A 23646-nucleotide genomic window follows, 5' to 3' on the forward strand; every position below is an offset into this window, starting at 1 on the left:
AGGGATAAATAAATGCTTCCTCCAAAATATTGAAATGCTGTGTCATAGGGTTACTTACCATGCTGTGTTTTTGCTGAAACATGAGTTTTTTCAAACTGATTTCTATTTGCTTTTTAAAAATTTATTCCTTAGCAAAGGGTCCTAACATCAAAGCACATATTAAGAGATTAAGATGAGCAGTTATAAAATCTGAAATCCCAGTTTGAAGTTGTATGGACAATGAGAACTATTTTATTCACTGCAGGATTCTTGCTAAGCTCAAAGGATATCCTTTGGACACAGTAGTTAAAAAGTTGGGGAAAGCTAGCTGGGCTTTGAAATATGCGAACTAAACATAAGGAATTGAGAGGACACATATAAAATATTTACCACAATGTGAATCAAAGTATACTTGGTATTGAAAGAGAATGCTTTAGACCAGAGGTCGCCAACCTTTTGGACCTCAGGGACCACCAAACTCATAATTTTAAATCCCATGGACCACTAATATGAATTTTGACTGATGGTGGCTTGCTGACATTGGTGGGAAAGTCGGTCCCATATTCCAGAGCTGCAGTAGTCACAGGACTGGCCCTTTGGTCATCCTGGAGCAGCTGCTCCTCCAGTCTGTGGCAGGCCATTGCACCCGGGTGGAGGACCACTGGTGTTAGAAAGCCACCTCAGGGCGGATTTCCCTCCCACACCGTTGGTCTTACCTTCCAGTTCCAGTGGCTCTACTCAAGGTAAGGTTTGCACTCGGCCAAAGGTTAGGGGCCAGCGGGTGGGCAGGCCATGTGGCCGGCGCAGTCTTATGTTTCCGTGCAGCCTGGATTAATTGCTGGCCGGTTCTTTGGGGGGACACTTCTCTGTGGACCACCAAAATTTTCTTGTGGACTGCCAGTGGTCCCTGGCCCACTGGTTGGCGACCACCGCTTTAGACCAGGGGTTTCCATCCTTGGCTACTTTTAAAACTTGTGGACTTCAACTCCCAGAGAAATTTCTGCTTCTCTTCTTGATTAGTTTCCGTCCATTGTTCCTCTTTTTGCCTTCTGGTGCTTTGGAAAATAGGTTGACCCCTCTTCTCAAATATTGGAACACTGCTATTATGTCACCCCTAGTCTTTCTTTTCACTAGACTAGACATACCCAATTCCTGTAACATTCTTCATGTTTTAGCCCAGCAGCCTCCAACCTTTTGGGCATCAGGGACTGGTTTCCATGGTGGATTTTCTGCAGACTGGAAGGGGCATGGTTTCATATGTTGCCTATACCCCCAAATGGGGCTTTGATTGCTCGGCCCAGTTTCTGGCATGCCATGGCCCGGGGGATCCATTATAGCCTACAGTTCCTAATCTTTGTTTGTTCCTCTCTGCACTCTTTCCAGAGCCCCAACATCTTTTTTTATAATGTGGTGACCAAAATCTGAATTTACACTTCAGTAGAACTACAGTAATCGTTTGTTTCAACCTAAGATTGGATCAGGTGTTACATTGTAATGCCAAATTACACCATAGGAGCATTTGAAAGTTCAAGAAATGTTTGCTAAGCCATCCTTTAGTTTTGCAGTCTGCTGAATTGGAAAAAGAAAGGGGGTGGTGGAGAGGCAGGTGATGTAATTTGAACCTCTAGTTCATGCATGGATATGATCAAAGGAGTGGATTTTGATGCAATTAAAGTTGAATTAATTACCATACTGAGACATCCTTCAGATAGTAAATGAGATTTCTAAAGATCCCTGTTGACTGATGGGCGCATTCACTTACATTTCACAAAAGAACTATTGTTTGGTAAGCTTATAAATTGCTCTTTTATGTTTAACTTACTCCTTAGGCTTAACCATCCACCTCATCTCTTCATTTATTCCCCACAAAATAAATGTTCTAAGGTGACCCGAGTGCTTGAATATTTTATTAATACTGTCCCCTCCTGTCCCATTATACTCAAATGTTATACGTGGCCTTGTCTGAGTTCAAGCTAAACTATCCTCTTCCAGGTTTGTGGATTGGTTTCACAGCATCTTATTCATTAGGTTCTTTTTGTCAAAACAACGTGTTTCTGGCATGTTTGCACAGGATGACTGCGAAAGGCAAAATGGCACCCATGGAGACGATTCAGTATCATTCTGGTGCATGCCAAACATGCAGGTTTTAAGGCACGGCATGTCATGAAAAGTCTTCCTTGCTTGTTCTGCTGAAAATGCAACTTTGACAAAGGCTTGCAGAACCCTGTTGAATCAACTGTATCCTTCCATATGTTGCTGAATGACAATTCCCTACCATAGGTTTGGGCTGGTACTTCAGCAATTTACAGGGGTACACAGGTTCCCCATCTCTGTGTTAAGAGAACAATGAAGCAAAAATAATAATAAAAAGTGGAAACAAAGCAATAATAATAATAAAAAAAACCAGAACAGAAACAGGAGAGAAATTATACAATATGATAGATATGCAAAGGACTTTAAATCCAAAACATCCTTTCTCGAGTGCAAATTAGCCAGTTCAGGTTTAAGGGAAATGACTCCAGCCTGAAGAAGAGTTTCTTGCAAGAGTTACCCTAAGGGAGAGGGAGAAACACTTCCAAAATATTTGCAGCAGCCCTTTCCACCCTCAAACCAATTGATTTCACCTGCAAGAAAGAGTACCTTGAATTCAAAATACTTTGCATGAAGACATTTTTCACAACCAGCACTATTTTCTGTTTTCCCATGTTACTAGCTTCATCAAGAAGAACAGAAGACATGTTGGTATCATCAAACTTCTTGTAGCTGTGTCACTTAAAAGGAACCTTTTTATTGTGGTATAACAGAAGACCTAACTTTAATTTCCAAGTTAAAACATTCCTTCTGACAATTCGCGAGAAGTTTTTGCAATGGTAGCTCTTGCTTTAGGATGGTTTCCTTAAAAACAGCAAATGCGGTTTCTTCATACTGCACTTGCCCTGCTGTTGAATACATTGGTTTTAAAAATGCTATCATAAATGGAGGACTCTACAGTTAATCCTCAATCTACAAACACCATTGAGTTCAAAATTTCCATTGCTAAGCAAGGCAGTTGTTAAGTGGGTTTGCTCCATTATATGACCTTTCCTGCCTCAGTTGTTAAATGAGTCTCCCTATTGACTTCACTCATCAGAAGGTGATGGAAGGCATGGAATATTGCAACTATCATACATATAAGCCAGTGACCCAAGCATTTGACTATTGATCACATGACCACTGGGATGCTGTAATGGTCATTAAGTGTGCAAAATGGTCATGGGTCCCTTTTTTCAGTGCCTTTGTAACTTCCAAAGGTCACTAAATGAATAGTTGCAAGTTGAGGATTACTAGTATTCCTATGCTTGAGGAAGAGAAAAATAAATACTTCAACCTGGTATCAATGTCATACAATGTTTTCTGCACTAATGCAGCAAACAAGATTTTGCACTAATAACACAACAAACAGTATGTCCTGCTGTCCTTCTCTTATTGCTACTGCTGTAGTTTAAATACTGGCTGCTCAACAGGATTCCTTCAATCCTGAGAATAGTTGCAGTTTCTCAGAGGAGACTGGTCAACCGTGAGATCTTAGAACACCTGCTAGATCTCGTCATGACAAAGAATCTTTCTGAAGGACCACAGAGACTTCTCACGAGAGCTGCCAGAATAACTGACTACTTTATAGGGCTGAAATGGCTCGGGTTTTTTGCTTTTTAACAGAACTTGTAGGAAGGAAAACAAGCCATGAGTTCTCAAGGCAGTCCATAAAATAAGATCTAGATCAGCGTTAACTTACCTGGGCAACTTCTGCATGCTTGGGTTTCAACTTCCAAAATGCAGTTGTCCTAGTTGTCTAGATCAGTGTTGTTTTCGACCCTGCAACTTTAAGATTGGGTGGACTTCATCTCCCAGAATTCACCAGCCAGGCTTGCTTCTACCGCTGCACTATAGAGAGTATTTTAACTTACTGCACCTCTGTGTGGTTTGCCAATTGCACAGGGGCAGATAGGAAAGCACTCCAGAGGGTTAACGTCATTGCCCAGAAGATCATGGGTTGCCCTCTCTCCCCTCTTTGGAAGAGCTTTATAGCTCCCGCTGCCTTAAGAAAGTTCAAAATATTCTTAAAGATCCATCTCATCCTGGGCACACACACACACTTATTTTTTTGAACTATTACCATCTGGAAGACGGTGCAGGATAATAAAAACAAGGACAAATAGGCTGAAAAACAGCTTCTATCCCAGAGCAGTAACTCTATTGAATTCTACTGTATAGTGCAATATGAATGCAGTGTCAGGGGTTTTCAATTCAATTGTATAGAATGTGAAGGATGTGTGTGTGTGTGTGTGTCACTGTACACTGAAGATGGTATTTAATTTCATTGTACGAGGTGCAATGACAATAAAGTAAAGTAAACTAAATTAAAGAAGTTGAAGTCCAACACGTTTTCAAACTGCACGGTTGAAATACACTAGCCTAGACAGACTTAAGAGCACTCTTTTCTTACTCTTAGGGATTGTTTGAACTATGTAAGACAACTTCTTAAGAGCTGTGAGCAGAAAACATACTCACATATAAGCATGCTCTGCCTTCCTATTTCCATTCTAGGACTTGCATGGTTCTGTGTTTGAACACTCGGCGGTATAGCCTTACAAGTATTGTAGAAAAGTTGTAGAGCTACACATGAGCAGAGTTACAAATGACATGAGGGAGATTGCATGACTTCAGATTCAACCCCTACAATTTCTGTTTGAAATCTCATATATTATGTATAGGTCTTGGCAGGAGAAAAGAATTCCACATCTGACTCAAACTATGTCAGACCCACTTAGTCTTTGGTATATGCAGATTAGTCAAGTGAATTAATGTGAAACTGGTAAAGGATGACTGAATACACAACATTCTTGACTGGACTGACCTGGTGCAGAAGAAAAATACATTTCATTATTGCTGGCGGCTGCATTGGGAAGAAAAAAAAGGTGGAAATTTGGATCTGAGAACTCCAGAAATACAGATGCTGATACTATTCTGCAGCTAGCATTTGTTCAAGACTGATTCAACCTATACTTTTGCATATTAAACCAAGTGTAGAGAGTGTCACAGAGCCTAAAAAAGAATGGCTGGGAGGAAGCACCTACACTAAGGTGAGGGATCTACAACCTTAACAGGTGTTATTGCCCCTATCAACAATGCCAAACAATAAGAGTGTGTCCCCAGGGTGCTTTGGCAAATTTGGACTTTCTTGGTTTTTCCCTTGAAAAAGTTTGGCTTCTCATCCAAGAAGCTTCTTCAGTTCTGCAAGTTCTGACAAAGGTTCCTGGATGAGAAGTGAAACGTTTTCAAGGGAAAAACCAAACTACGGAAGTCCAGCTGCCTTTTGAAAAAGCACCCTTGGGACATCATTCTTGTTGTTGGCATTGTTATAGGGGCAACAATATCTGTTAGGTTGTAGATCCCTCGCCTTAGTGTAGGTACTAAGAATATTTTTAGGTTCTGGATGATTGAGAATCTCCACAGACATTAAAAATGATCAGCTGTAGTTTAACATCTGCAAGTCTATAGGCTCCTCACCCAATTCAGACCAAGAAGGCAGGACAGGTGAATTAATCATTTGCTGTATTCAGAGAAGCACCGTGTTGTTGTTGTTGTTGTGTGTGTGTGTGTGTGTGTGTGTGTGTGTGTGTAATTCCAGACACTCTAGAAATTTCAATATCCTCTTAAGCATGCTGTGAAAGGTCCAGATTGGGCAGTGTAGGTAACCTTCTCCCATCCTTGGCACAGTACAACTGTCCAACAAGGGTGATTACCAATTGAAGTATCATAAATGTACATCGGCATCATCATAACAAAACAACGAGATTCACACGCAAGAAATACTTAAGCCACATGGAGCTGCCCATTAAATGTTTCCTACTTCTGCATATACATAATATACAAATTACCTTAGGCACCAAGTCCTCAGGAAAAAAAAAGTCTTTTGTGGCACCCTGGGGACCAAGAGAAGTTATAGAGCATCAGCTTTGTTTAAATTTATTTTATTCTACCTGGGGGGAAAAAAATCCTAAAAATGTCTTTAAGGCCGTTTAACCTCTTTTTCTTGGAAACACAATCCTTCTTAAAGGCACATATTTCATAAGCTTCAAAAAAAAAAAAAAAAAACAGAGAGAGGTGGTGATTTAAGCCACATTATCCAGGTCCTAAATAATGCTGGGTCTTAAATGAACTCTCCTCGGAAGGGCAGGGTACTACGGCTTTGCTCCTGCCAGCGGTAGCGAAGATGGGAGAGTGCCCGGCTGTCCAGAGTTTCAAATTCAGAAAAACCCAGCTGGTTCAGGATCTCGTAGACACCTGCCTTGGCTGCCACCTGGAAAAGAGAAAAACGAGTCAGGGGATCGGGAGGGAAGTTGGAAGACGCAGAGAGAAATCTTAATGATCTTAAGAGGATTTTTTTTAAAAAAAAATTGTCATGCACCTTGTGGAGACTGACCCTGAGGGAGAGGAGGAACAGCCGACAGGGAGTGGAAGTGTGGCTCCGGAGGTTGTGGAGGAGGCTGGGGAAGGGCAGAGGCCGGCTGGGCAGTCAGAGGAAGACCCAGGCCCATCCCCTCTCCATCCTAGGGCACGCAGGGAGGAGAGGATAAGGGAGAGATATGGTCTAGATGGGAGGAGAGGGCTTTGATCCTCTTCATGGGCTGCAGCTGTGACAACTGGATAAGAGGACGGACATGCGTACTGGCGAGTGCTAAAAACGAATCGTGTAAATATCTCTAGTTTATGGTTCCTCTCTGAGTTTGGCATCCTTCCCAGTGTGTGTTCTGTTATCTGTGGACGTCCTCCAGCCCTTATCTTGCCTGGTTTGTGTTGTTTTTTACTCTTTATAATATAAACGGCATTTCCTCCTTCTTGTAACTGCTTGTGTGGGAGTTTTTTGTCTCCAGTCAAGGATATTGGAGCCTGGAAGCAAACTGAAGAAATAAAATGGGGCTTCACCTGTTTTTTGTGACTGTGTTTATTTTGTATCCCACCCTGGGTCATCACAAAAATGCAGAGAAAAGATATCTATTCTTTTTGACAACAGCTAGTCCTCGACTTACCACCTTTCATTTGGTGACTGTTGAAATGATCAACTTTCACACACTTATGGCCAGTGCAGCATCCCCATGATCACAGATTCAAAATTCAGATGCTTGGCAACTGGCAGGTATTTATGATAGTTGCAGTGTCCGGGTCATTAGTGACCACCTGACTTAACAACTGCAATGACTGTGGCAAAAAAAGTCACAAAATGAGGGCACAACTCACATAATGGTCTTGTCATGCCCCTGTTGGAGTCTGAATCTGAGGAGGAAGACAAACAGCTGACAGGGAGTGGGAGTGTGGCTCCGTTGGCTGTGGAGGAAACTGGGGAAGGGCAAAGTCTGGCTGGGTAGAGCAGGAAAGAGATATAACAAGGGAGAGGGAGTTCAGAGGAAGATCCAAGCCCACCCTCTCCTCATCCTAGGAAGGGAGGAACGGAAAAGAGAGCAACGTGGGTTACGGGGGAGGAAAGGGCCCTGATTCCCTTCATTAGCCACACCTGGGAATGAGGGTTTAAAAGAACTGAATGCTGACTGTTGGCAGCTGCTGGGAGCAAACGTGACTTTATCTTGTGTTGTCTTTGCTTATCTGTGTTCCTGGTGTCTTTCTAACCGTGTGAGTTTTGTTGTGCCTTCATGTCTAGAATTCTTGCTCCTCCCCTGCCAAACAAATTACCTTAGTTTGGCTTGATTTTGTTGACCACGTTTTGGACTTGATTCCATGCAGTTAAATGCTGGTCCTAGGAGCATTTTTTTCCAGCAAGAAGGTAACCTGGACATTGGGGGCAAAGTTGCAGCTAATAAAGGGAGTCCTATTGATTATCTGGACTGTGTTGCCTTTGTGCCACACCCCAAGTCATTACAGGTCTTGCTTAGCAACAGGAATGTTGGGCTCAATTGTGGTCATAAGTCGAGGACTAACTATAACAGCATGCACAAAATAGGAAACTCATTTGCAGTAAATATCAAAATATGCACCCAGGTGTGTGTGTTCATGTGTATCTGTCACAATGATTAAGCACACATTTTGAAGAAATTCTTTCCTGGTAGAAAAGACTATTTGTAATATTCTACCTCTTGCACTGATGACGTTACCTGGTTTGCTAATGAGATGCCTGCAAGAAACCCACCAAGCTCAGAGAGCACCAAGGTCCTACAGAATTCCTTACTCCTTTCTAAAGTACTTTCAGGTGTACGTGCAATACTCCAATCTATGCATTTTCCAGCCAGACATTCACACATTTTGATTCACGTGGACTGAGTTCTCGGACATTTTGAACCAGTGGGTGCAATTTGACAATGTTGCGTTTGTTAGAGAGCAGGGACGGGACAGAAGCTTCTCCCTGTAGTAACTCCCTCCCTGGCCCAAAAGGGCGATTCCCCATCCAACAAATCAGTGAGACAAAAAGAGAAGGTCGCTTGTCCAGGCAGGTCTCTGCAATGCAATGCCCCTTTTTTGAACTCACAGAAGTCCTTCCCTAAGAAAAGCTCAACTGATGATGCTTACAAGTGAAGGGACTTGGCCAAGAAAGCCTGTCATGAATGCCAAGTCACATATTAGCCTCCACAAAACAAACTGCAAACAATGCCTTTGAGTGTCCTATTGTCCCCATTTAATCGTACCTATTTTCTGTATTCTTTCTCACGTTTATACTTATACCTACTATTTTGTCAGCGACTGACAAATCAAATAAATAAATAAATAAAAAGAGCAGGTCTTCTCGACAAGCAAAATCAACGGGGAAGCTGTCGGCCTCTTTGCCTCCATCACCTCTGTAAACTGGGGGCTTATAACCCATTAGGATTATAAAGGCTTGAAAAAGGACCCAAAACTTAGTTTAGTTCGATGTTTCTTTTTAAAACAATTAATGAAATTAAATGTATATTTGCAGTTATCCAGTGATTTGTCTCTCTGTATATGCATCCTTCAGTCCAGCATTAAGAAGGCAAAAACAAATGGAAAAAACGTAATAACACAAAATCAAAAAGGAAGAATTTAAGCTGCAAGCATTTGCAGATGATCTGGTTTTCATCTTAGAAGACCCTCTAGAAACAGCACCAAAATTGATAGAAAAGATAGAGGCATATAACAGCTAGATCTGGCGAAATGGGAAAATTTACAACTGTCACTAATAGGGAGAATTTGGTTTGCCTAATTGGGAGTTGTATTATCAAGCTACAAATCTGATGTGGGTTAAGGAATGGATAACACTAAGAAATACTAGATTGTTGACATTAGAAGGACATGATTTGTTGTTGGGGTGGCATGCTTTTTTATGGTATAAAGGAACTAAAACACAGGGGTATTTTAGAAGACATTATATACGGGAGTCTCTGTGGTTAAACTGGGAGAAGATTAAAAGACAATGTTATTTGAAAATTCCAGTCTGGCTATCGACTATTGAAGCATTTTCTTATCCTATAATATACAAAAAGGAACAAACAGTTAGATATGGTGAAATATTGAATGAAAAGGGTGAACTCAAATCTATACAAAAACTAGAGGAACAAGGTATGAAGATGAATTGATTTTCATATGCGCAAATACATTCAAGGTATGATAAAGATTCTAAAATAGAAAGTTTCTATGATAAACTGACTGATTTAGATAAGATTTTGACAGGTACTGATGAAAAGGTGATTAAAAAATTGTATGGATATTTATTAGAAACTAAATTAGAAGAACAAGTTAAAGAAACTATAATTGCTTGGGGGAAGAATTTTGGATATGGGATTGATTTAGAGAAATGGCAAAAATTGTGGTCTCAAAATTATAAAACGACAATGTCAACAGTATATAAAGAAAATTTGTATAAGATGTTTTACAGGTGGCATTTCCCCCCGACAAGAATAGCAAGAATGTTCAAGAATAAATCCGAAAAATGTTGGAAATGTCATCAGACACCTGGCTCATATTACCATATGTGGTAGACTTGTGCGGATGCTAAAAAATACTGGACCAAAATCCACATGTGGTTGGAAAAAATGACAAAAAAACATATAGACTTGAAACCAGAGATATTTTTATTGGGAATTTTACCTGAAATTTATAGTAAAGATTTGAAATATCTGATTGTAAATGTATTAACAGCGGCTAGGATTTTTATTTGCTAAAAATTGGAAAAATGAGAAAACACCATCACAGGAGGAAATCATTAAGAAAATAGTGGAATGTGCTGAAATGAGTAGATTGACATTTGAAATTAGAGAACAAGAGGATAAACAATTTTATAAAATTTGGGATCTTTTCTATCAATGGTTGGACAATAAAGTACAGTAATGAAATATGTAGACTTTTAGAAAATAATAAATATATAAAGATGTACTTTTTTCTTATTATATCTACAAAATGATTTTAGGATAGATTTGGGATGATAATATGATCTGTTATAAAACAAACTAAGTAAATTATGATTATCTTGTAAAACATGAATGAATAAAAGTATAGTCAAATGATTGATTAATAATGATACTAAGGTATTTAATTTTTGATTGAAAATACGAGATTATATACAATGTAATTGTAATTAAAGACTACGAAATGGAAGCACAAAACAATTTGTAAACCAACCAGCACACTGTATGTATACCTATGGAAGATGGCTTGATGTTTTTATGTTTTGTTTGTTTATGTCTGTTTTCAAAACCAATAAAAAATTTTTTTAAAAAAAGATTTTTATTGCATGTTCTCAACTAACTAAAGCCCCTCAGAGGATCTCCTGTCTTGTTTCCAGAAGATCAGGGAACACAGTATTTTCCTGTCTGAAACAGTAATACATTCAAACCACATATTATTACAATACAACAGGATGCTTTCAATCGTCCCTCTATAGAAAGTGGTAAGGATAAAGATATGCTCTTCTCATATGATGCAGAAAATGCAGGCGCTGCTGTGCCCCCTTCACCAGTGTTGAACATCCAATCTAGTCTACTCATCAACTGCACACCCAGAAACTTGATATACCAACTACCTCCACAGTTGAATCATGATCTCTTTTGTTTTTCCTACATTAAAACCCAAGATAATTTTATTAAAACAGTTCATCAAGCCTTCTACCTCTTCCTGGTAATCACCCTCATTATCCTGAACAAGGCCCACCATTGTTGTATCATCCACATACTTCACAATATAGTTGGTAGCAAACCTTGCACTACAGTCTTGGGCCAGCAGGGTGAACAATAGTGGACTTAGGATACAGCCCTGAGGAGAACTTGCACTCAGGGATATGGTGTTAGAAATATTAGTCCCAAATCACATCCACTGAGGCCTATCAGTGAGAAAATGAAGAACTCAGTTGCACTCACTTTAAATGCTCACTTTATCACTAATTTGTTATGTCTAATAAGGTGCTCATTACTGAATCTTGCAATTCCACTACTCTATAATCTCACTGTTCCTAACCAGAGGCCTATGTATGGATTATATTCCATGGAAACTTAGATCATAACAATTGGTTACTCTAAAGTGCCGTAAACATCTTGTTGTTTTCCTTTTTATGGAATGAACCTTTTTTTTTCTTGTTAAACAGAGTTAAATTTATTCTTTGTTTACGTAACAGATCTCATAACTTGCCCCAATGCCAAGAGCCTCTCAGCTGCATAGATCAAATGAAAGGAAAACAACAACATCATCATAAATAGCTAGAACCAAATAAATATCGAGAGCAAAATATAATCATTAAGGAAAGCAGGGAACAAGGGACCCATAGTAATTCAACCAATTGTAACACTGGGGTGGAGGGTGTATATATGTGTGTATGTGTGTGTGTGTGTGTGTGTGTTTTCTTAAGTTTACGCGGGTACTTTAATGTATGGTATTCAGCTTTGTTCAGGTATTTTCCCACGTCATTATAGTTGTGCTTTTAAAGTTGTAGCAACGTTTCGCCAGAATCTCATCTGCCATCAACAGGCTTCTGTATTGTGTTCGTCTGTGTATATATATATGTATATGTATATGTATATGTATACATACATACATACATACATACATACATATGTATATTACATATGTATATTACAAATATTATTTTTCTTCAACTTTAGCTACTATACCTGCAGTTTCATAAATGTACACTCTCGTAATATCAGAGTACAGGTAATGCTAATTGGGATTGGTAATTGGGACTGGTAACTATATTGTTAAGCAACAGGTAAATTGGAAAACCACGTGACCAAATGCTTACTGTCAGCAATTCCAACAGTCCCGGTTGGTGTCATTAAATGAGGACCATGTGGTTCAATAAATGAGCATCCACATGACGTGATCTGTGACTTCCTACCAGCTTTCACATTGACTCTGCTTGTGGGAAGCCAGCTGGGAAAGTGACAAACTGCAGTCACATAATCACAGAACACTTAAAACGCCCATACATATGAAGTTCGGTTGTAATTTCCATTTGTTCAGGCTGATCATAAGTTTGAACAATCGTTGCACGAATGATTATTAAATGAAGACCTTCTGTAGCCCCTGTTGATGGGCCAATTATGAATATGACCATTTTGTTGATCTGCTATGAATTTTGGAAACGAGGTCTCAGTTTTATTGTCACAAGCAAAAGCTGGTTATACACATGCAGATCAGAGAATTGAAAAAATACTTCAGTTTCGCTAGCAGATTAATGAAAGATGCTAATGTGATTACCAATGTAACATGCTTCTGCCTTTCATTAACTAAGAACCACAAGAGCTTGCAGCCTGATTAAATAATGTACAAATTACATGTTTGTTGTTTGTTCTTCAGTGTGTGTTCCACTTAGTTACAGGGTCCTCTTATACTACTTTTGCCTACTTTTTATAGTGAAGCTTATGAATGCATAGTGTAACATCCTCATTGGCTTGTCTGCAGAATCTAACACTGATTAGACCTAAAAGAAGTGACTCTCCCAGGGTTATCTAGCTGGCTTCTGGGATTTAATGGGGGGTCTTCCCAATCCTAATCCAGCAACCTACACACAGCTTCATGTTGGCTGTCCCTAGAAATTATATTCTTGAATCAGATAAATCTCTTTGGGAGGACATGGAATTATAGATGTGCAATATCTGCCCCTTGATAAGCAGGTAAGATAAAGAAATTCAACTTTTTGTATTTATTAAAGTGTATGGTGATGCTCTTTAGCCAAGAGTCTACAATGTTAAGACAAAATAGTTATTGGGATGATGATAGTTAGTCTGTTTGGTTTATGCTTGCATGCTATTCAGAGCGCGCCATAGGGGTTTGGCTTGGCAATCAGATGGATAATGGTATTCTGCAGAGTCAGTTGGGACTTTTCCCACCACCAATGTCACCTCACATTTGGGCATCGCATTTGGGCAGGTCCAGCATCAGTTGAATCCATACTGATGCTCAAAGAGCTGCCTTTCCCACTGAAATGGTACCAATTTATCTACTTGCATGTAACATGCTTTTGAACTGCTAGGTTGGCAGAAGCTGAGACAAGTGATGGGAGCTCACCCCATCATGCGGTGCTAGGACCCAAACCACTGGAGCACAGCCTTCTCCAGCGTCTTTAAGCCACTGAGCCACCATGCCTCACTCAACTTTCTGTATCAGGCTTTGAAGAACCGTAAAAGAGTTTTATAGTTTAGTGCAGGGATCCCCAACTCCTGGTCCATGGACTGGTACCGGGCCATGGCAGGCCAGAAACTGGGCCACATAAACAAGCAAAGCTCCATCCATGGAATGCAGGCAGTACACAAAACCACGCCTCCTCCAGTCCATGGGAAAACCTCTCTTCACGGAATCAGTCCCTCATGCCCAAAAGGTTGGAGGCCACTGGTTTCGTAGAAAAGTGTATGTTGCATTTCACATTATATTCCCAGGACTCCAGAAACGGATGGGAAATATAAACAGCGGGGAGGTAAACTGGGACCTTCCAGGTGCTTTGGAGTACAATTCCCAATATTCTTGGGCCACTTACAATGCTTCCTTGGACTGACTAGAACTGATGTTTAAAACATCTGAAGAGCACTGTTGTTCCACTGGTTAATTGTTCCAACTGTCAAGAAATTTCTTCTTAGTTCTATGTGGCTTCTCTCCTTGATCAGTTTCCATCACTTCTTGTCTTGCCTTCTGGTGCTTCTGAGAATAGCTTGACTCCTTCTTCTTTATTTGTTCTTCTCTGTTCCCTGCTTCTTTGTTAGACAGACCACCAGATCTCTATTTCCATACCATCAACCAGATATATTCATAGTTCTTACAGTTGGATCTCACCAGCAGTCCATACCTATCTGTTAGATCTGGCAAATACTTAATGAATCAGGAAATTGGAGGCGTGACAACCAATATGGATTGTGGCTTCCAGAAATTTTTCACAATGGGGAAAAAAAAAAAAGATTTCCATAGCAGTCAGCAAAACAATTGTGCCCTTTACACAATCTGTTCCATGACACAATACGCTTCCCCCCTCCCAAGAGCAAGATAAATGTGTGCAAAGAACTTTCTTTCTCTCCCTGCTCAACCCCTTTCGTGCAGTACATTTCTGACCTGTGTGCATTTCACTCCCATCTCTCTTCCACCCACTGGATTAATGTCATTTTCCAGCAAATCTCTTTAATCGAGAATAGCCAGGCTGTGATTGTAACCACAGCTGGCAGATTCCTCTTTCATCTCTCACCAAGGAGATCAAACATGCCAAGATGAATTTGCAAAGCTAACTGAGACAAGAGAGGAGACTAAGGTTTCCCATCAAGCATATCAGGCAGGGGCTCTTTGCTTACAGTTTACACAAGCAAGAAAAGTTGAGAGGCTAATCTCAAGGGATCAGATAAAATGTGCTTAAGCAACCCGTTTGCTCCCCGATCACCTTCTCCCATTCCAAGTAATTATTTGCTGGGTACTTCTGCTGGGTGATTCCACTGTAAAGTTAATCACCAGAGCTACATTTCGAGTGCTTTTAAGCCTATTAAGAATCATTTAAGCCACTGGAGCATCCAGTGGAGCTTATTAAAAGATGCAAGCGTTTTTGAGGGTAGGGACTCTTTGTGGACTCTTACTTGAATGCCTGAAATCCAACAGAAGTTGATAATGCTAATTGGCAAATTCCATTTAAATCAAACCACCCTTGGCTGGTCCTTTACCAATCCCCTTTTTAGCTGTTGTTATGTTTTGACTAGAAAGAAATAAACAGAGAGCTTGGGGGAAGAACAGATGCTTTGCAGCTGGGATGACTGGATATCTTCAGTGAAAATGATCTCAGGTAGAAGGAGAGACAGAACATAGAATAATGGGGTTGGAAGGGACCTTGGAGGTCTTGTAGTTCAACGCCCTGCCTAGGCAGAAAACCCTACACCGCTTTAGACAAATGGTTATCCAACATAACAGATAACAGATAATCAGAGTTGGAAGGGACCTTACAGGTCATCTAGTCCAACCCCCCACCCAAGCGGGAGACCCTACACCATTTCTGACAAATTGCAGTCCAATCTCTTCTTGAAGGTCTCAAGTGATGGCGCTCCCACAACTTCCGAGGGCAACTTCTGTTCCATTGGTTGATTGTTCTCACTGTCAGAAAGTTTCTCCTTATTTCCAGGTTAAATCTCTCCTTGTTCAGTTTCCATCCATTATTCCTTGTCAGGCCTTTGGATGCTTCAGAAAATAGCTTGATCCCTTCCTCTCTGTGGAAGCCCCTCAAATATTGGAAGACTGCTATCATGTCCCACCTGGTCCTTCTCTTCCCTAGACCAGCCATGCCCAGTTCCTGTAACCGTTCTTCATATGTTTTAGTCTCCAGTCCCCTAATCATCCTGGTTGCTCTTCTCTGTACTTTTTCTAGAGTCTCAACATCTTTTTTTATAATGTGGTGACCAAAACTGGATGCAGTACTCTAGGTGTGGTCTTACTAAGGCTTTATAGAGTGGTATTAGTACCTCCCTTGATCTCGATTAGTTTCCATCCATTGCTTCTTGTCCTGCCTTCAGTTGCTTTGGAGAATAGCTTGACTCCCTCTTCTTTGTGGCAGACCCTGAGATATTGGAACACTGCTATCATGTCTCTCCTAGGCCTTCTTTTCAGTAGACTAGACATACCCAGTTCCTGCAACCGTTCTTCATATTTTAGCCTCCAGTCCCCTAATCATCTTTGTTGCTCTTGTCTGCAACACAGGTCTTCTAGTTTAACCTCTTGCACAAGCAGGAGATTCTATTGTTCCAGACAAATGGCTATCCAGTCTTTTCCCGAAGACCTCCAACGATGGAATGACTTTGGTGAGCTATAGTCCATTGGAAAATACAGACCTTGAAGGAGGAGATAAAACTCACATACCAACATTCATTGTAACAAGTCTCACAGCTACATCCTTTCTTAGTTTCTCCACACTAGCCCTGTACCCTTCTGAAGTAGGCAGGAATCCAAATGGTATCCCTTAACACAGAAGTCTCCAAACTTGGCAACTTGAAGTCTTGTGGACTTCAACTCCCAGGATTCCTCAGCCAGCCATGGTTGCCAAGGGCCCAAATTTTGATCACATGACTATGGGGGAATGCTGCAACAGTCATAAGTATGAAAAACAGTCGTAAGTATTTTTTTCCAGTGTCGCGTTGTAACTTCAAGTAGTCACTAAACAAATGGTTGTAAGTCAAGGACAATCTTTATTTGAAATTGTGGGAGCATTTTAGTAGATACCACCCTAAAATGACTGTAATGGGTGTATATTAAGAGCCATGGTGGCGCATGGTTAGAATGCAGGATTGCAGGCTAATAACTCTGCCCACTGCCAGAAGTTTGATCCTGACTGGATCAAGGTTGATTCAGCCTTCCATCTTTCAGAAGTTGGTAAAATGAGGACCCAGATTGTTGGGGGCAATAGGCTGACTCTGTAAACTCCTTAGAGAGGGCTGCGAAGCACTATGAAGCGGTATATAAGCCTAACTGCTATTGCTAAGTGCTATATAGAGAGGTGCACAGGGTTCCTATGAAAGTGAAATAGGGTGGATAAACCACAGATGTTGCTTTCAGTTCCTCAGTAGTGTAAAACTCTGACAAGTATTAAATATTGGTTCTACAATGAAGAGTCAACTATTTAACATGACTTCTTTTAACAAACTATTTCATAAAAAATATTTAACAAAGATCTCCTGTACCTTCTGAACAGAACTTCCAGTCCATATACATGAGTATGTAGAAATGCAGTAATAATCTCCACATTATATGCATTTTCTTCATGAAATACTGGTGCAAGGTTGCCCCATGTAAGATAACTATGCTTCTAACAGAAACATCAGCCCTCTACATCTCTGGTGGATTAGGCTAGAAGTTAATATTGTAAACACTTATTTCTCCCAACTAATAGTTGTCTCTGCAATTCCCTGCACTTACAAAAAAAAGTTTCAAATTAGGGGCAAAAAGAGAAAAAGTAGGAGACGAGGACCACCCCTGTTGCTTCCACATAGTTTTCCAAGTTAAAGGATGGGGCTGACAACAGCTTGGGAAGATTTGAGTGCTCATGGATAAAAGAGAGCAGAAAGCCAAAGATGCAACGAAACAAAGACATCAAAAGGTCTTTTGTGCAGAATAAGGCAGCAAAGAAAGATACTTTAGATGCTTATTAAGGGCTCTGAGGGAGGGATGGGGCTTGATTCTAAAACTCACTGTCAAAACCAGCTATGGTTTGCAGTTGATCTCATTTGTTTCCTTAATATGAGCTCATCCCAGACAGCAGAGTGCAAAGCTTCCTTGGACCACACTATGTTTTCCTTGTGTGCCAAGGACTCTATTCCAAAAATAGGGGCAGTACTTATACTGGGATGCAGATGAGTCCTCCCCACCCACTCCATCTATAGGGATCTGGAAAAAAAAAAAGTGGTGTTTTCATTGCCCAAAGAACACAATTATTGCATGCCTGCTCTAGAGTCTGGAATCTAATTTAGCTTTGAAGGGTTGAATCACTTCCTGTCCTATTTGTTCAAAAGGTAACTCGTCTCATCCTGACCAACTCATCTCAGTCTAGGAGAGTGCGCCTTCAGCAGAAGGATAACAACAGAGGGGGAAAAAATGTAACCATCTTAAAAGAGTCACGTTTTGTGATGCTTCTCCTTCAAAACAGAAAAATCCACTTGCAATGATAATTATCTAAATAAATCTTCTTCTTCTTGTGCCATATCTGTCATCGGATGTTGGCAATCCTATTTTTATCAACAGCCGCACGAAAAAGTGCTTGTTGAGTTTTGTCCAAACCAGTCCCGTAGATTTTGAAGCCTTTGAAGTTATACTTCTGCCTGGACCTTGTTTGCCTTCAGTCGTGGGTCAAATTTTTAAACTTTCAGTTTCCAAACATTAGGGCTGCTCAAAAGTTGTGAAAGCCTTGGGGGTCGTAAAGATATTTTGGCTACTTTAATATAATTTAGATGTGCTTGGTAAGTAACTACATAAATATCATAACTTTTTAACATTTTGTTGGTTTCATTTACATCTACATCTACACACACACACACACACATACACACACACATATCCTGCCTTTATCATTTTTACAAATAATCCAGGGCAGTAAACATATCCACCCAGGTATGTTTCATGCCTAAGGCAGGATTTAATCTCACAATCTCTTGCTTTCTAGCCTGGTGCCTTAACCACGAGACCAACCTGGCTCAATTTATCCACATTGATTGTCAGTAAATGGAATAAAAATAAGAATATTTTGTGGACAACTTTTATGATTGATCTGTGAAAAACCTACATGTTTATTTAGTTTTCCCTTTATGGATAGGATGGCAGTCTAGGCATATTAACAAGAATTGTTTACATGCACACAATCTATCTGTATAAAATACCAGACAATGCATGTTATTCTAGAAAAGTCATTTGGCCAACTTTACTGTCACGGTACTGTGACAATGCATTCATGTCAACCAAGGTGAGAAAGACCAACGTAAGACATTTAAATGGTAAGAGCTGATCAATTCACTATAATCTGTGAAGAAGGCATCCAAATTTCATTTCTTACTTCCTATGTCAAATGGCATGGAGATTTATTTGCTAGGAAACCAACACTATGACAATAAAGATACAATAGAGCAGGGGTCTCCAACCTTGGCAACTTTAAGACTTATGGAGTTCAACTCCCAGAATTCCTCCTAGCTTTGCTGGCTGAGGAATTCTGGGAGTTGAAGTCCACAAGTCTTAAAGTTGCCAAGGTTGGAGACCCCTGCACTAGAGGTCTTTGCACATTCTTATAAGAATTGGGGAATCTTTCCTCTGCTTGCATATCTTAAATAAAATCATGATAATGTTGACTTTTATAGAGAAGAATAGGAAGTTGGAATGGGGAAGAAAAGAGGAAAGCAAATCTCAGATAAGATAAGCCAACGTAGAGTTGTAAGTCCAGTAAAAATAGCCAGTCACACAGTCCTTCAGAGAAATCTCATGACCCATTATTTTCCTTCTCCTTCTCCCTCTAGTCCAAATTTCCTCAACATGAACTCTGGGTTCTGTTGTTAGCTCAAGACTGTATTAAAAAGATTTGTAAAAGATGGATCAAAGAATAACAGAGTTGGAAGGGACGTTGGAGGTCTTCTAGTCCAACCCCCTGCTCGAGCAGGAGACCTTATACTATTTCAGACAAATGTCTCTCCAACTTCTTTTAAAAATCTCCAGTGATGTAGCACCCGTAGCTACTGGAGGCAAGTCATTCCACTGGTTAATTCTTCTCACTGTCAGGAAATTCCTTCTTTGTTTTCGGTTGCTTCTCTCCCTGATAAGTTTCCATCTGTTCTTTCCTATCCTGTCTTCAGGTGCTTTGGAGAATAGATTGACACCCCTCTCTTTTGTGGCATCCCCTCAAATATTGGAACTTTCTAAGATGTAGACTGTTATGCTGTGCTTTAGGACAGGGGTCTCCAACCTTGGCAACTTTAAGACTTGTGGACTTTAACTCCCAGAGTTTCGCAGCCAGCAAAGCTGGGAGTTAAAGCAGTGGTGGAATTCAGAATTTTTTATTACCGGTTCTGTGGACGTAGCTTGGTGGGCGTGGCAGGGGAAGGACACTGCAAAATCCCCATTCCCTCCCCACCCCACTAACCTGCTTTCCAGCTCCATTCTCCTGTGCAGGGCCACAAAAGAAGACCCAGCCAATCAGCTGGGCCTCAGGAGGAGGAGAATAGATGGGGGCGGGGCCAGTCAGAGGTGGTATTTGCTGGTTCTCCGAACTACTCAAAATTTCCGCTACCGGTTCTTTAGAACTGGCCAGAACCTCCTGAATACCCACCTCTGAGTTAAAGTCCACAAGTCTTAAAGTTGCCAAGGTTGGAGACCCCTGTTTTAGGAGATACCCATATGAATCACTACTTTTCTTGCTGGAAAGAAGGAAAAACTGATCTCATGTAAGATTTTTTCTTCCCACACTCTGATGGGACTATATTGACCTCAATATAGAAAAAGTGACAAAAATAATTTGCAGCATGAAATCAGAACACGGAAGATTCAGTTTGTGGTGATTCACCACAGAAATAAGGTTTTTAGCCCTGGATTAAATTATAGATGGATCTAAAAAACTATCCAAAGAAATAAATCTGGTAAATCACACATGGATTATATTCTTATATATGAAGTGAATTTGAGAAGATGGGCTCCAGGCCTGATTTTTGAGTATATACAGTAATTCAGTTTTATATATATATATATATATATATATATATATATATATATATATATATATATATATATATATATATATATACCTGCTTATTGTTTACTGGACGTTGAAATCATTGCCTGCTTCATTGGATAAATAGAAAACATTGCAAGTATATAGTGGCTAAACATAAACTGTTCATCGTCTTTTAATGACTCCATAATCCCTTGCAGGGTGGAGTCTGGGCAATGGAATGGAGCTAGCAGAGTGTTTAATGGCCGGATGCCCTTCCTGTCACCAATGCGGAGTTCTGTTCAGCAGATATATTCTCATTCTGTCCAGAGAGAGAAATATCTGCTTCTACCTAGGATAACTTTAGAGAGAGAGAGAGACTAAACAGAGTATGTTTGTACTTAAAATGCTGTGAAGAATATCAGAAGCCATTTTTTCCCCTTTCTTTTCTATTTTTCTTCAACTATTTTTTTTCTTTTCTGGCACTTTTGACTCTCTTTGCTTTCTTTTTATTTTTCTTCTTTGCTTTATATTAGCTTCAGTTAGTTTTTATCTTCTTGTTTAAAAGTTTTAATAAAAATTGCACCCACGAAAAAGACAGAGAGCTAATGAAATATTCTGCCAATTAGAAAATGTCATATTATGTCTCTCTTTGGAAAAAAAATTCTTGGGACAGCCTTGGTTAATAAAGAAAACCTAGTTTTTCCTTTTAAAGAGTTGGGATATAATTGTAGCTACAGGAGGATTATATAAGTATAAAGTTGTATAATTTTTCCTTTGTTTTTGCCGATACAAAGTATTTTTATTTTATGTATGCATGCTAGAAAATAGATTATTAGAAACTATTTGGTGACCAAAAAGGCTAAACAATTATTCCAGGTACAATTAGGAAATGATTAGGTGATTTCTTTGAAATAATTCCAGAGGCTGGTACAAATGGCTATATATTCAACTAAAATACTTTTGGATTGTTTAGTTTGGCATAGCTGAATTACTATTACTATTAGTATGGGGATGTGCGTTAGATAAATTCTATAATTACGCTCTTTTTAAATAAACAATTAAAGGCTATCACTAAGGTAGATCTTAGCAATTTACTATTTTTACTACACAATTTTACAATTACTATATTACTATTATACAGATTTATTAAGCAAATATTATTGTTCAACCTCTAAAAAAAAGTACTTAGATTCAAGATACATATTTACACTTTACTTAGGAAGTGGCTCTTTCTGACATAATGGAATGCATGTTGTTTTGTCGTCCAGGTTATTTTTAATTTGTCGCTTCTGTTTGTGCTTTTTGTAGAACACAAAAGGAAACGAAAAGAGTAGAATAGCAATAGCAATGGGAATTAGCTTTGAAACAAAAGCTAACAAGTTTGTGTAAGGTATTTTGCATTTTCTAAGCCATACGGTGAAACCATAGGAAAGTAGACACTGAAACACCAAGAAGTTCATTTGCGGACAAACCACTATTATTTCTTTCTGGGACAAAATTAGATTTTGGGTGTGACAGCCAGGGATGCTGTAAAAGGATTGACAGCAGGGAAAGCATATGAAAGCAATTTGGGGGGTGGGATTCTGGAGAAAACAGGGGTGGGCCGTTGTGTGGGAGACATAAGACACCTGAGCATAGGACCAATGGAGGATAAATGGAGAAAATAATCAGAAGAAGCCCCAAAAGAAAATGTTCTGGTGGGAAGAATAGGGCAGAGATAGAGGTGTAAGAGACTAGAAATAAATGGCTTCCTTCCAGCACAAAGTGTTTCTATTTAAGCAAGTAAACAGTAGCTCTAAAACATAGCTAAAGTAAATATCATGAGGCCTCTCAGCTTTCTGTCTGAATGATTCATTCTGAGGCAACAATTCTCTGGAACTCCAGTCACAATGTGGGTTAGAGCTTGGGTGCTTCTTCTATATTTCACGGTATGTAACTTTCAAGTTTTCTTTCACTTAACCCTTACAGTGTACCATGTCCTTTTTGCTTGCGAGAAGACGGGCTTCACTCTCTCTCTCGTTGGGCAGCTATCCTGATATTCTTGAACAAATCTGTTACCTTGGTTAGGAAAAGTTAACCGCTTTCTGTGGAATTTCACAATTAAGCCACCTCGCTCTGTACTGTCTACGTTGATGGGAAATGGCTCTCTACAGATTCAGCTGTTTTCTGGAGAAGTACTGGACTGAACCTAAAAACTCTGGCATGTGAAGAATGGTCACCACCACTAGAAAACACTAGCTCAGAATCAAGGCAGTTAAACCTGGGGGTAACTAAAGGCCTGAGGTTGAAAGAACAGAGAAACAACCAGTTTCTTTGCCCTCCACCGCTGGGAGACCAGGCAAAGAGAAAGAGAGCTAAGTCTAAAAATTAACACAACAGCCTATATCTATAGAAGATCAAACGTGAGAAAGGATGAAAAGAAATAGAATTTCGTAGGAATCTATAGCAGTAAGACATGACTTAAATACACACACAACAGAGGTGATATTCAGCAGGTTCTGACAGGTTCTGGAGAACCGGTAGCGGAAATATTGAGTCGTTCGGAGAACCGGCAAATACCACCTCTGACTGGCCCCGCCCCCATCTATTCTCCGCCTCCTGAGGCCCAGCTGATTGGCTGGGTCTTCTTTTGTTGCCCTGCACAGGAGAACGGAGCTGGAAAGCAGGTTAGTGGGGTGGGGAGGGAATGGGGATCTTGCAGTAATCTTCCCCTGCCATGCCCAAGCCACACCCACCAAGCCACGGCCACAGAACTGTTAGTAAAAATTTATGAATCCCACCACTGACATAGAAATCTATGAAAATAAGATACACAAAAACTATAGAGATAAAACTTAGAAATATATACACATGAAGAAGGAAACAGAAGATAGATTGGTAAGAGTCTGTAGGAGTTATAGGAAAATCCTGGAAATAAGAGATAGCTTTAGTTTTCTTTCTTTCTGGAGGTTTTGGTACAATAAAGGGAGTCAAATGTCACTTATCTGTAGCCTGTACTAGTTCCCCCAAAGAACTGCTACACACATGTTGTTTGT

At 39.9% G+C, this 23646-nt stretch overlaps 1 protein-coding gene across 3 annotated transcripts in view; it reads right to left on the reverse strand.

Annotated features, from left to right (window-relative positions):
- Window positions 1-5974: 5974 nt before the first annotated feature.
- PALD1 (phosphatase domain containing paladin 1) overlaps window positions 5975-23646 on the reverse strand; it is a 131371-nt gene continuing 113699 nt past the window's right edge. For all 3 annotated transcript variants that reach the window (XM_026681233.2, XM_087964096.1, XM_087964095.1), the window contains exon 20: window positions 5975-6319. In XM_026681233.2, the coding sequence (XP_026537018.2) occupies window positions 6170-6319 (150 nt within the window). In that variant the 3' untranslated portion in view covers window positions 5975-6169. The remainder of the gene's footprint in view (window positions 6320-23646) is intronic.

Source organism: Notechis scutatus, chromosome 4 (genome assembly GCF_049901735.1).
Source record: "Notechis scutatus isolate UNSWTSFEM ecotype Mainland chromosome 4, rNotScu1.2, whole genome shotgun sequence".
Taxonomy (NCBI): Eukaryota; Metazoa; Chordata; class Lepidosauria; order Squamata; family Elapidae; genus Notechis; species Notechis scutatus.